The 12,961-nt window shown below is 38.9% G+C and overlaps 1 protein-coding gene across 1 annotated transcript; it reads right to left on the bottom strand.

Moving 5' to 3' along the window:
- Positions 1-394: 394 nt before the first annotated feature.
- On the bottom strand, positions 395-5,753 carry LOC117337146 (small conductance calcium-activated potassium channel protein 2-like). Its single transcript, XM_033897981.1, has 2 exons — positions 5,653-5,753; positions 395-1,932 (listed from the first exon to the last, which is right to left on the bottom strand). The coding sequence occupies exon 2, from the start codon at positions 1,929-1,931 to the stop codon at positions 534-536; it is 1,398 nt and encodes a 465-aa protein (XP_033753872.1). The 5' UTR covers position 1,932; positions 5,653-5,753; the 3' UTR covers positions 395-533.
- Positions 5,754-12,961: the final 7,208 nt, after the last annotated feature.

Below are 12,961 nucleotides of genomic sequence, written 5' to 3'. Positions count from 1 at the left end.
ACATATACATACGAAAGCCTATTAGTGTCATTTTGAAATGTAAACTAAAAAAAATATATCTCGTTAAAACGCGATAGTTATCTCATTAAAAAGCAATAACTATATCATTAAAACGTGTAAGTTTGATTTTATCTCGTTAAAACGCAATAACTACCGCGTTAAAACGCGATAATTATCACGCTAAAACGCGTTAGATATCATGTTAATACACGATAATTTTCTAGCTCAAACACGTTAGTTATATCGTCCAAACGTCATCGTTTTAACGAGATAACTAACGCGTTTTAACGGGATAACTATCGCGTTTTAACGAGATAACTAACGCGTTTTTACGAGATAAGTAACGCGTTTTAACGAGATAACTAACTCGTTTTAACGAGATAACTATTGCGTTTTTACGGGATAACTAACGCGTTTTAACGAGATAACTAACGCGTTTTAACGAGATAATTATCGCGTTTTAACGAGATAGATATTTTTATTTTGCTTCTCAAAATGAACCGAATAGGCTCTCGTGTATACATTAAACAAATCTACCTAAACTTTGCAGACAAAAGCGTTCGGATTTCGTTAAGTTTGTCTTCTATGTTAGAGAGCCGCATATCAAGGGAGTTAATTCTCATCTCTAGTTTATTCTGTCCGTGAAAGTTCCTGTCCACTACCGTCCCTATCCGGTCTACAGTGTGAGCCACATCCACCATTCCCAGCATTCCGTCACCAATATGATCCATTTCATCTCGCGCAATATTTATTTCCTTCAGGGCGTGCTTTAAGCGATCAGTATATTTCCGCACGTCTTTACTTTGACCTTCGCCATGTTTTTTCAGAGTCCATATCTTTAAAACGTTTTTAATGGCATTGGCGGCGGCATTTTTCTTTCTGCTCTCAATCTGCATCCTCGATACGAAATTAAATACATATTTTTCTTGTCGAGACTGTTCAAGATTCCTCGCCAACATTGCAACGAGAAGAGCTGTCGTCACCACACCCATACTGCCCGTGATTATTGAGATGTATCTTCCGCAGTAGCTACTAGGCGTGGCGTCACCATACCCGACTGTCAGGAAGGTGATGGCGACCAGCCACATGGTTTCTAAATAAGTGTTCTTACTGTTTACTGGTTCGTAGTAAATCTCGCAAGTTCTCATCGCCCACGTGTTTACAAGGAATGTGATCACCATGACCAGGAAAATCAACATGCCCGGTCTATTTGTCATGGCAGCCCTGAAGACAAACTTGGTGTTGATTTTCACCTTACTCAATGTTCCTATACTACTAGTGGACGTGTCGGTCAACAGCCGGCTGTGCACAACGGCAAACTTCCCAACCAAATACAGCCTGGTCATCATTAGAATGGATAATACCGCGTCAATGCTGACCAATCGTTGGTTTCCGCCAGGGGACGTATACACGATGTTATAGTCACCAGGAAACGGATGTGGAGAACACACAATGATTTCTAGAAGTAAACTGCAAACCATCCATGTCGTAATTACTGACCGCCAATCTTTCACACCGACATCTAAAACTTTGATCTGTACCACTGTGTAGTAGTTGATACAGATAGTGACCAGCAGTGCAGCTGTTGTGACGGAGATAATACACTTTATTCCCAGAGATATTACACTAGTCTTGGCTATGTTGTGACTGATGTACAGCTCTGTTTCAATCATCATCAGAATTATACCAGCCATCGCAAAGACGAATTCTAAATCAACAATCCAGCGTCTGCGTTGTATATACTCCTTACGTAGATTTATCCGATCTCCTAGAGGTAAAGCGTTCGGTTCATCACGATTTTTAATCCGGATTTCGTCATTTTTATTCAGACTGATGTCATTTCCAGAGTACGTCATCTTACTTCTGATGAATTTGAACAGAGGCGTTTTAGGTGAATCTAACTCCATTTCTTCATATTCTTCGTGCATCATCCTGGAAAAGGAGCGATTTTTGTTTACTGAATTAGGAAGAATAAATGGAAAACAATACAAACACACGTGCAACATTAGCGACATTTACATTGTTTAATAACATGTACATGATCTTAGCAATGGTGTAGAGGTCCTCATCATTAATGTTTTCTGTTAACGATTTTATGGAAATATATTGTCACATGATGCCATATTTGTATTGATCAACGTTACAATATCAATAACAGCAACATGTCGAATACATTACAGCAATCAATAATCCCTTGTTTGTTGTGATTGAATATTTTAACGGCAGTTAACTTATAGTAAACATGAAACGAATTCTAGGCTGGTTGTAAATATAAAACGCCACAGGCGTAAAACAGATATAGCCGGGATGACTGTGTTATCAGTCCCCGAGGATGACTATAACCCTCTAGCTGGTGTACTATCAGTCCCCGAGGATGACTATAACCCTCTATAGCTGGTGGACTATCAGTCCCCGAGGATGACTAACCATATAGATGGTGGATTATTAGTCCTCGAGGATGACTGTAACCCTCTAGCTGTCGTACTATCAGTCCCCGAGGATGACTGTAACCCTCTAGCTGGTGGACTATCAGTCTCCGATGATGTCTGTAACCCTCTAGCTGGTGGACTATCAGTCCGCGAGGATGACTAACCATATAGATGGTGGATTATTAGTCCCCGAGGATGACTGTAACTCTCTAGCTGTCGTACTATAGCTATCTGTCCCCGAGGATGACTGTAACCATCTAGCTGGTGGAGTATCAGTCCCCGAGGATGACTGTAACCCTCTATAGCTGGTGGACTCTCAGTCCCCGAGGCTGACTATAACCCTCTAGCTGGTAACCTATCAGTCCCCGAAGATGACTGTAACCCTCTATAGCTGGTGTACTATCAGTCCCCGAGGATGACTATAACCCTGTAGCTGTCGTACTATCTGTCCCCGAGGATGACTGTAACCCTCTATAGCTGGTGTACTATCAGTCCCCGAGGATGACTATAACCCTGTAGCTGTCGTACTATCTGTCCCCGAGGATGACTGTAACCCTCTATAGCTGGTGTACTATCAGTCCCCGAGTATGACTGTAACCCTTTAGCTGGTGGACTATCAGTCCCCGAGGATGACTATAACCCTCTATAGCTGGTGGACTATCAGTCCCCGAGGATGACTATAACCCTCTAGCTGGTGGCTTATTAGTCCCCAAGGATGACTATAACCCTCTAGCTATCGTACTATCTGTCCCCGAGGATGACTGTTCCCCTCTAGCTGGTGGACTATCAGTTCCCGAGGATGACTATAACCCTCTATAGCTGGTGGACTATCAGTCCCCGTGGATGACTATAACCCTCTAGCAGGTGGACTATCAGTCCCCGTGGATGACTGTAACCCTCTAGCTGGTGGACTATCTGTCCCCGAGGATGACTGTAACCCTCTAGCTAGTGGACTACCAGTCCCCGTGGATGACTGTAACCCTCTAGCTAGTGGACTATCAGTCCCCGTGGATGACTATAACCCTCTATAGCTGGTGGACTATCAGTCCCCGAGGATGACTATAACCCTCTATAGCTGGTGGACTATCAGTCCCCGAGGATGACTAACCATATAGATGGTTGACTATCAGTCTCCGAGGATGACTGTAACCCTCTAGCTGGTGGACTATCAGTCCCCGAGGATGACTAACCATATAGATGGTTGACTATCAGTCTCCGAGGATGACTAACCATATAGATGGTGGATTATTAGTCCCCGAGGATGACTGTAACTCTCTAGTCATCCTCGGGGACTGATAGTCCACCAGCTAGAGGGTTATAGTCATCCTCGAGGACAGATAGTCCACCAGCTAGAGGGTTATAGTCATCCTCGAGGACAGATAGTCCACCAGCTATATGGTTACAGTCATCCTCGGGTACTGATAGTCCACCAGCTAGAGGGTTATAGTCATCCTCGGGGACAGATAGTCCACCAGCTATATGGTTACAGTCATCCTCGGGTACTGATAGTCCACCAGCTAGAGGGTTACAGTCATCTTCGGGGACTGATAGTACGACAGCTAAAGGGTTATAGTCATCCTCGAGGACAGATAGTCAACCAGCTAGAGGGTTACAGTCATCCTCGGGGACTGATAGTCCACCAGCTAGATAGTTACAGTCATCCTCGGAGACTGAGAGTCCACCAGCTATAGAGGGTTACAGTCATCCTCGGGGACTGATAGTCACCAGCTAGAGGGTTACAGTCATCCTCGGGGACTGATAGTCCACCAGCTAGAGGGTTATAGTCATCCTCGGGGACTGATATTCCACCAGCTAGAGGTTACAGTCATCTTCGGGGACTGATAGTACGACAGCTAAAGGGTTATAGTCATCCTCGAGGACAGATAGTCAACCAGCTAGAGGGTTACAGTCATCCTCGGGGACTGATAGTCCACTAGCTAGATAGTTACAGTCATCCTCGGAGACTGAGAGTCCACCAGCTATAGAGGGTTACAGTCATCCTCGGGGACTGATAGTCACCAGCTAGAGGGTTACAGTCATCCTCGGGGACTGATAGTCCACCAGCTAGAGGGTTATAGTCATCCTCGAGGACAGAAAGTACGACAGCTAGAGGGTTATAGTCATCCTCGGGGACTGATAGTCCACCAGCTAGAGGTTACAGTCATCCTCGGGGACTGATAGTCCACCAGCTAGAGGGTTATAGTCATCCTCGGGGACTGATAGTCCACCAGCTAGAGGTTACAGTCATCCTCGGGGACTGATAGTCTACCAGCTAGAGGGTTACAGTCATCCTCGGAGACTGAGAGTCCACCATCTATATGGTTACAGTCATCCTCGGGGACCGATAGGTTACCAGCTAGAGAGTTACAGTCATCCTCGGAGACTGAGAGTCCACTAGCTATATGGTTACAGTCATCCTCGGGGACTGATAGTCCACCATCTATATGGTTACAGTCATCCACGGGGACTGATTGTCCACCAGCTAGAGGGTTATAGTCATCCTCGGGGACTGACTAAAAAACGACATTAAGTTTAAGCTTTAACAGCGAGGATATATTGATATATCTATCTTTAAAAATCTTCAATACTAATTTTGATGAAAAATAAAATAATCTTAATAATTCAATCTTTCTGATATTTAAGTTAAGACAGAGTGTATTTGTTTAAAATCACTGCATGCACTACTTGCTACAATGTAATATGCATATTTGTATAAAACATCAATATACTTCAATACAATACTTTATTCTACTTTCAAACAGCTCTAAAATTGTTTTAAATACACTACATATGTGAAAAACCCATTAAATGTAAATTTAGTGATAACATTTGATATGCATCAATCACCGATGAATATAAAACTGTATCATACAGCTGTTTCGTCCTATAGAACTCGTCAGAGATGCTAGGTGCCAAAAGTGCAGAAATCCACACAGAAATATAAGAAAATCTGAACTGGACTCAACAAATGTAAACAAATAGAAAACCAGGTGCACGTACCACGAAGCTGAATCCATTCAATAATTTGTTCATTTGGAACTAAATATAAAATAAACATGTACTGATTCGCACCACTATCTTAGGAATTTACAAACGTGGCAGGCAGAGTTACGTCAAACTCTGGGATAAAATTATACAATAATTTTGTTACACTTAGCTTCGTCGAGAGATATGATATACTTTATATATAAAACGGCATTTATGAAGATATTATGCAACTTACCTTTAACAGAAAAGCATGCTGTAAGCTTTGAGTTAGATGACATCTTCTGATTTCCATGATGGTGTTGTTGAGTAAACATTGACTAAGTGAGGGACCTTTCGGGTTGATCTTTCTTTGGTTAAACAAAATAATTAAATCTACAGCCCAAACACACGTCTTGGTCGATACCGCCTACACTATTTATAGTTGTGCACGTGTAAAATGTCGATCATCCATCAAACGTAAGAATAATGCTAATATTGATTTGCTAGACGTGAACATTTCTCCAATCTGTGACGAAGGAGATCCAATTTGATACACTTGATTATAATTCAATAAAATGACGGCATATTATCATCGATGTACCAGGGCATACCATATCGAAACTTATATTTAATTACAGCAATTATAAAATTGAACACATTGATACAAAACACAATTGATCTTGTTGATATAAAGCAAAATAATTTTCAATATATGGATTTTTAAAGCTAAGGTGTGAAAGTGAAACTACAGACATTAACATTAAAATATGTAACCCAATTTTCCCCTTCGTGTGCCCCTGCTGAGTACAAGCTGTCGCCATACTTGGCTATGTTAAACTATGGACAATACAAAAACGAGATTAATATTTCTCGTTCGTCTTATTCTTGGTCAATAGTGTACACAACTATATCATGTAGAAGTTGACCAGCTGTGTATGAGATTTTGCACATATTCTGGCTATGTGTATTGCAACGATTTCAATATCCTGAGAGAAAAGGTAAACCATCCCATGTGCTAAAGTTTCTCATTACAATTGCATCATTTATCACGTGTATCGGAATATTGTCTGGTATCATCAATATGCATTGCTATGTAAATGTCAGTCAACCATTTAATGAACATGTACTTGAATTAATGTTTTGCCCAAAAGGAACGAAACCTTTTTCATCGCGTCATAATCAATGACCAATGACATGTCGATGAAATTGATGACGTTATCAATTTGCGACGAGTTTACGCTTGATAAAATGATGACGTCACGCTATTTTGAGTAGTTTCATAGCGCGTGCCTGCTGTCTTATCCCACCCCTGGACAGGGACAACATGAAAACTGTTATCCGTGTTATTGGTCATGAACATCTGTACAAGCAGGGATCCCGATAAGAGGTCAAATCATCAAAGCAGGGTACGACTGCAGTCAGAAGAGCTGATCGTGACTCTAGTTCCGTAATAATCATAATGGAAACCTGCGATCGGCCCCCATTGGTGGAGGATAACGGTGAAGTGTCAGATGAACAGAAAGGTTTCCGTCAATGGATAACTTCTATTGAACATGTATCATATTTTATATTCATTGAGAAAAGAAAAAACATTAAGAACAAAATAAACATATCCTTACACAGCATATAGATTTTTAAAAAGCTTTTGACAGTATAGATAGAGCATTATTATACGTGTACCAGAAGCTTGTTTTTTCTGATAGTTTGGTACCACCATTAATGCCGGTGATCTCAATAGCGGATTTAGAAATTCAGCTGACGACATAGACTAGAGTCGAATTCCGTGACCAGGCCAAGTCTCAATACGCTTTCCAATATATTTGCATATGATAGCGATACAGTTAATATGTCGAACCTTTGTTAATATGCTTGGTCGTAAACTATTATAACTGTGTAAAAGTAATGTCCTCCGGGCGTGTTATGGTATATCACATGGTGACATCACAGATAAAGTAACGTTTTACAATCTTTCTCATACAAAGGGACACCTTCGGTATGGTCACTTAATTTAATGTATGTGATTTAAAGGGATAGTCTTACCATGCTCCTATTCAGTTTCATTCTGTCCGGTTGAGATAAATTAGAGCTTTGATAATCACACAAGTAATGCTAAAATTAATTTGAATATAAATGTGAATGGAATGCTAATGAAGAAACTCAAATACACTGTAAATAGTAATCTAAATGACAAAATTGATTTGTTACATAACATTGTAAATGACATATAGTCCTCAATAGTATCAGTAGATAACGGATTGAACTTTTTTCATCCGTTATCAACGAGATACTTGGTCCATGTTGTAAATCTTCTTCTACCTCCTCCACTGGACAGTAAAACATCACAAACCCTGGTCTGATAATAAATGTAGGCGACTTTACCGCTTATATCGACGTAATTTATGTTCCTTTTAATCTGATAGAAGTCTTTCTACAGTTTAACATGCTCTCTCTTGTTGGTTCCAGCTGGTAAAAAGTGAATATTTCGGATAAAAGAGTGGCCTTATTAGAATGTTACGTAGACGAAATTCGAAACTTTTTTATCAATATTTCAAGAAAAAAATCGGACTGCCTAAAAAATATGAATCTTCGATATTTTAAGAATGTAAGTAGTGGTGATGCTGCTTCTGATAGTCCAGTGAGATGGTGATTATTTACAGGTGTATGGTGAGTTAGATTTGCATTTTACAAATAACGAGGTTATGAATGCTTTGAAAAAGTTACAGGTAAATTTCCTGGAATCGATGATATTCTTATTGAATATTCTTTTGTGTTTTATCGAGCATAAGGAGACATCTGCTCCGATTCTTTTAAAACTATTTAATATTATGTTTGACACAGGTATTTCTCCTGGTAGAGGGGCATAATTTTCCCTTTGTTTAAAAAAGATGACGTCAATGATAGAGGAATTACAATGGTTAGCTGTTTATCTCAATTATTTACCTGTGCTTTAAACAATAGACTACTAGAATGGTCTAAGGAAAACATCATAGTCTCCAATGCCCAGTTTCGGATTAAACCTGGCGTTGGCACTAATGATTCTATTTTTGCTTTACATGGTATTGTTAAGAAAATGTTGACTTACAAGCGTAAGCTCTACTGCTGTTTTGTTGATCATTGTAAAGCTTTCAATATTGTCTATATAAATAGATTATTTTTGAAACTTTTTCACTTTGGAGTTAGAGGAAAATTGTTCGATATTCTAAAATCTTTACATGAAGGTTTGAAATCTTGTGTTAGTTAGAGTTAAAATTATCCTTTTATTTCAGGCTAACTAACCTTGATATAAGGTGATAGGTTATCTCCTTTCCTTTACTCCATGTACATAAATGACTGAAAATGAACATATTAATATATTTTTCTTAAGAGATGTTTCTTTATTTGTTCAGGTGTATACAATAGACACCTTTTTCTCAGAATCTGCCTTTTGTTTGCAGAAAATGTTAGACTCTTTAAAATAATATAGCGACAAGAGGCAGTTGACAGTTAATACATAGAAAACTAAAAGTGTTATATTTCGAAATGAAATATTGGTGGCAGATAACGTGCGGGCGAAAATCGTTTTAATGGTTATAAACATATTTCATTATCTTGGTGCGGTGCTAAACTTTAATGGCAAGTTAACTAAAACGCTAGCTACAATTGCGCAACTGGGTCGAAAATCTTAGGTACATCGTATGCATAATGCATTGAGAATCTATAATAAGTTCTTAAATATAGAATCTAAACAAAATGTTTTCGACGTCAATGTTTTGTCCGTTCTTTGCTATGGTTTTGAAACGTGGAGTTTTCATACTGCCGACAAAGTAGAACACGTTCAGGTAAAATTTTAAATAGGAATCTTAAATGTAAACAAGTACGCCACCTTTGATGGCATACTCTGAGCTAGCTAACTTTGCGTATTATTGTATTCTTTAATTCGTTTATGAAGAAATAGATCCATTTAACCACAGAAATTGTAATTGGTGTTGTCAAGTTAGAAATTTATTATTGTCGTGTGGTTTTGGAAATGTCTAGTTAACCCATTCTGTTTGTAATAAAACGTTGTTTTAAGCAGCGTTTGATTGTTAATTTCATTCAAACAAGAGATGAATTTGCTGAAAGGTCATCGAAATGTTATTTGTAAAAAATCATGACTGATAGCTTAACGTTACAGATTTACTCAACAAAGTTTATCCCGGAATTGTATCTTAAACTCATTTCGAAATTTAAACTTTCGTCGCATCAGTTATCTGTAGAAGGTCGTAACCGTAACAATCCAAGGCCATATAGGTTATGCTGTTATTGTAACCAAAACCAAGTTGAGGACGAGTTCCATTTGATTCTTATTTGTCCACTCCATCTAGATGCCGTAGAAAAACCTTCAAAAAGTATTGCTGGAATCGTCCATAATTATTTAAACTTGTACAGCTCGAATCTAGAAAAGTATTTGCAAGCCAGCCAGTTTGTTAGCAATGTCTACATATTATACAATAGCTGTTCATCTTCATAACTTATCATTTTTAATGTCCGTGAACAGCTGTACTATAAGTGTCGTACAAGTAAGATAATACTTCATTCTTGATGATACTCTTATTTGGTTATTCATATCACTGATGTATCAAATTGTATGGTGTAGTGAATGTTTCTGAGCCGTAAGTCGTTTAAGTTGAATAAATAATATAGAAATATGTACATATGATTTCTTCAGGTGTAGTAGTGTTGTCTGTACTTGACACAGGGCGATACGAAAGACTACCTGTTGAAGACATATTGTGCTTTATTTGTTGTTACTGAATGCCATTTTTTCAGCTATCATTGGTTTTTAGTAGTATGCATAATTCTGAGAAATAACCAGTGCTCCTTAGAAATATTGAAATATTACGCATAACTACCAATGTCTGCTTTCACATCTTAAGGAGACAGCTGTTGTATAGACGGAGTATATTAATATAACATCCAGGCCATTTTACACTAGTATAGGCTTTTTATGACTTTATTGGTCGTCATATGATCTTTGTCTGGTCATTTTAATTTGAACATGTATATGATATAGAAAATATATAGTCTTGTTGATAATTAGTGTTTCAAACAATTCAATAATCTGTCTGATGGATACAGCGAGTGAGTATGTATGCATAAAAAAATAAATAATAAATAAAGAGGATGTTAGAGGGTATGTGTGTGGACACCAGAAGGATGTTAGAGGGTATGTCAGTGGACATCAATAGGATGTTAGAGGGTATGTCAGTGGACATCAATAGGACGTTAGAGGGTATGTGTGTGAACATCAGAAGGATGTTCTGTGGACATCAATAGGATGTTAGAGGTATGTATGTGGACATCAATAGGACGTTAGAGGGTATGTCTGTGGACATCAATAGGACGTTAGAGGGTATGTCAGTGGACATCAATATGATGTTAGAGGGTATGTCTGTGGACATCAATAGGATGTTAGAGGTATGTATGTGGACATCAATAGGACGTTAGAGGGTATGTGTGTGAACATCAGAAGGATGTTCGAGGATATGTCTGTGGACATCAATATGATGTTAGAGGGTATGTCTGTGGACATCAATTGGATGTTAGAGGGTATGTCTGTGGACATCAATTAGATGTTAGAGGTATGTATGTGAACATCAATATCATGTTAGAGGGTATGTCTGTGGACATCAATTAGATGTTAGAGGTATGTATGTGGACATCAATAGGACGTTAGAGGGTATGTCTGTGGACATCAATTGGATGTTAGAGGGTATGTCTGTGGACATCAATTAGATGTTAGAGGTATGTATGTGGACATCAATAGGATGTTAGAGGGTATGTCTGTTGACATCAATTAGATGTTAGAGGTATGTATGTGGACATCAATAGGACGTTAGAGGGTATGTCTGTGGACATCAATAGGACGTTAGAGGGTATGTGTGTGAACATCAGAAGGATGTTAGAGTGTATGTCAGTGGACATCAGAAGGATGTTAGAGGGTATGTATGTGGACATCAATAGGACGTTAGAGGGTATGTCTGTGGACATCATTAGGATGTTAGAGGGTATGTCTGTGGACATCAGAAGGATGTTCGAGGATATGTCTGTGGACATCAATTGGATGTTAGAGGGTATGTGTGTGGACATCAGAAGGATGTTCGAGGATACAATGTATGTCTGTGGACATCAATAGAATGTTAGAGGGTATGTGTCTGTGGACATCAATATGATGTCAGAGGGTAAGTGTGTGAACATCAATATGATGTTAGAGAGTATGTTTGTGGACATCAATATGATGTTAGAGAGTATGTTTGTGGACATCAGAAGGATGTTAGAGGGTATGTATGTGGACATCAGAAGGATGTTAGAGGGTAAGTGTGTGGACATCAATTGGACGTTAGAGGGTTTGTCTGTGGACATCAATTGGACGTTAGAGGGTATGTATGTGGACATCAATTGGACGTTAGAGGGTTTGTCTGTTGACATCAATTGGACGTTAGAGGGTATGTATGTGGACATCAGAAGGATGTTCGAGGATATGTATGTGGACATCAATAGGATGTTAGAGGGTATGTCTGTGGACATCAATATGATGTTAGAGGGTAAGTGTGTGAACATCAATAGGATGTTAGAGGGTATGTGTGGACATCAATAGGACGTTAGAGGATATGTCTGTGGACATCAGAAGGATGTTAGAGGGTATGTATGTGGACATCAATAGGACGTTAGAGGGTTTGTCTGTGGAGATCAATTGGATGTTAGAGGGTATGTCTGTGGACATCAATATGATGTTAGAGGGTAAGTGTGTGAACATCAATATGATGTTAGAGAGTAAGTGTGTGAACATCAATAGGATGTTAGAGAGTATGTTTGTGGACATCAATATGATGTTAGAGAGTATGTTTGTGGACATCAATAGGATGTTAGAGGGTATGTGTATGGACATCAATAGGACGTTACAGGGTACGTCTGTGGACATCAATAGGATGTTAGAGGGTATGTGTGGATTGTTTTTACTATTATTTTATAACATATGTACATTTTATTTGTGTTTTATTATCTGTATTATGATATTTGACACTTAAATCAACACTGCACATATGCCTCGAGTGGATTTACAACAACGTACAATGTCCCGTGAGGTCCAATAGATCACGATCTCATAGTCAGGTATTCCATAACTAACTTTGGAAGGTCACAATTATCCGCAGTTGCATCTAGTTTGACAAATAGTGACTTCACCCTTCCGGTAAGATCTGGATAATTTTTTCACACGTTGAGGTAATGAGTTGTAAACACTAAGGCGCGATTTTATTTTGTCAGCCAGCACCCTATCCTCTGCGTCTCACTCTGGTGTTGCAACATACATTTTTTTTGTATATGGGTCTTCTTATTCCATTGAGACAGGCTGTTACTATTTTAATAGGTGCCTCGATGACATCAATAAAAAATGTTGGAGGCGAGCTGTGCTTTTGAAAAACACCCAATGCTTGAACCGTGTATGATATAACTCCCAATCTGGATTTTGTTATGGCTTTATCTAGGTTAGCTTGTAGGCCATGTTGAGTCTGTTGAGGTTTGAAATAAGACGGCACCTTTTTTTT

This window comes from Pecten maximus, chromosome 11, assembly GCF_902652985.1.
Source record: "Pecten maximus chromosome 11, xPecMax1.1, whole genome shotgun sequence".
Lineage (NCBI taxonomy): Eukaryota > Metazoa > Mollusca > Bivalvia > Pectinida > Pectinidae > Pecten > Pecten maximus.
Note: the sequence above shows the minus strand (reverse complement) of the source record. Positions and strands in the feature narration are given on the sequence as shown.

What these genes read in the sequence shown, in the direction of transcription:
- LOC117337146 (XM_033897981.1), bottom strand. Translation starts at nt 1,931, where the DNA reads ATGATGCACGAAGAATATGAAGAAATGGAGTTAGATTCACCTAAAACG.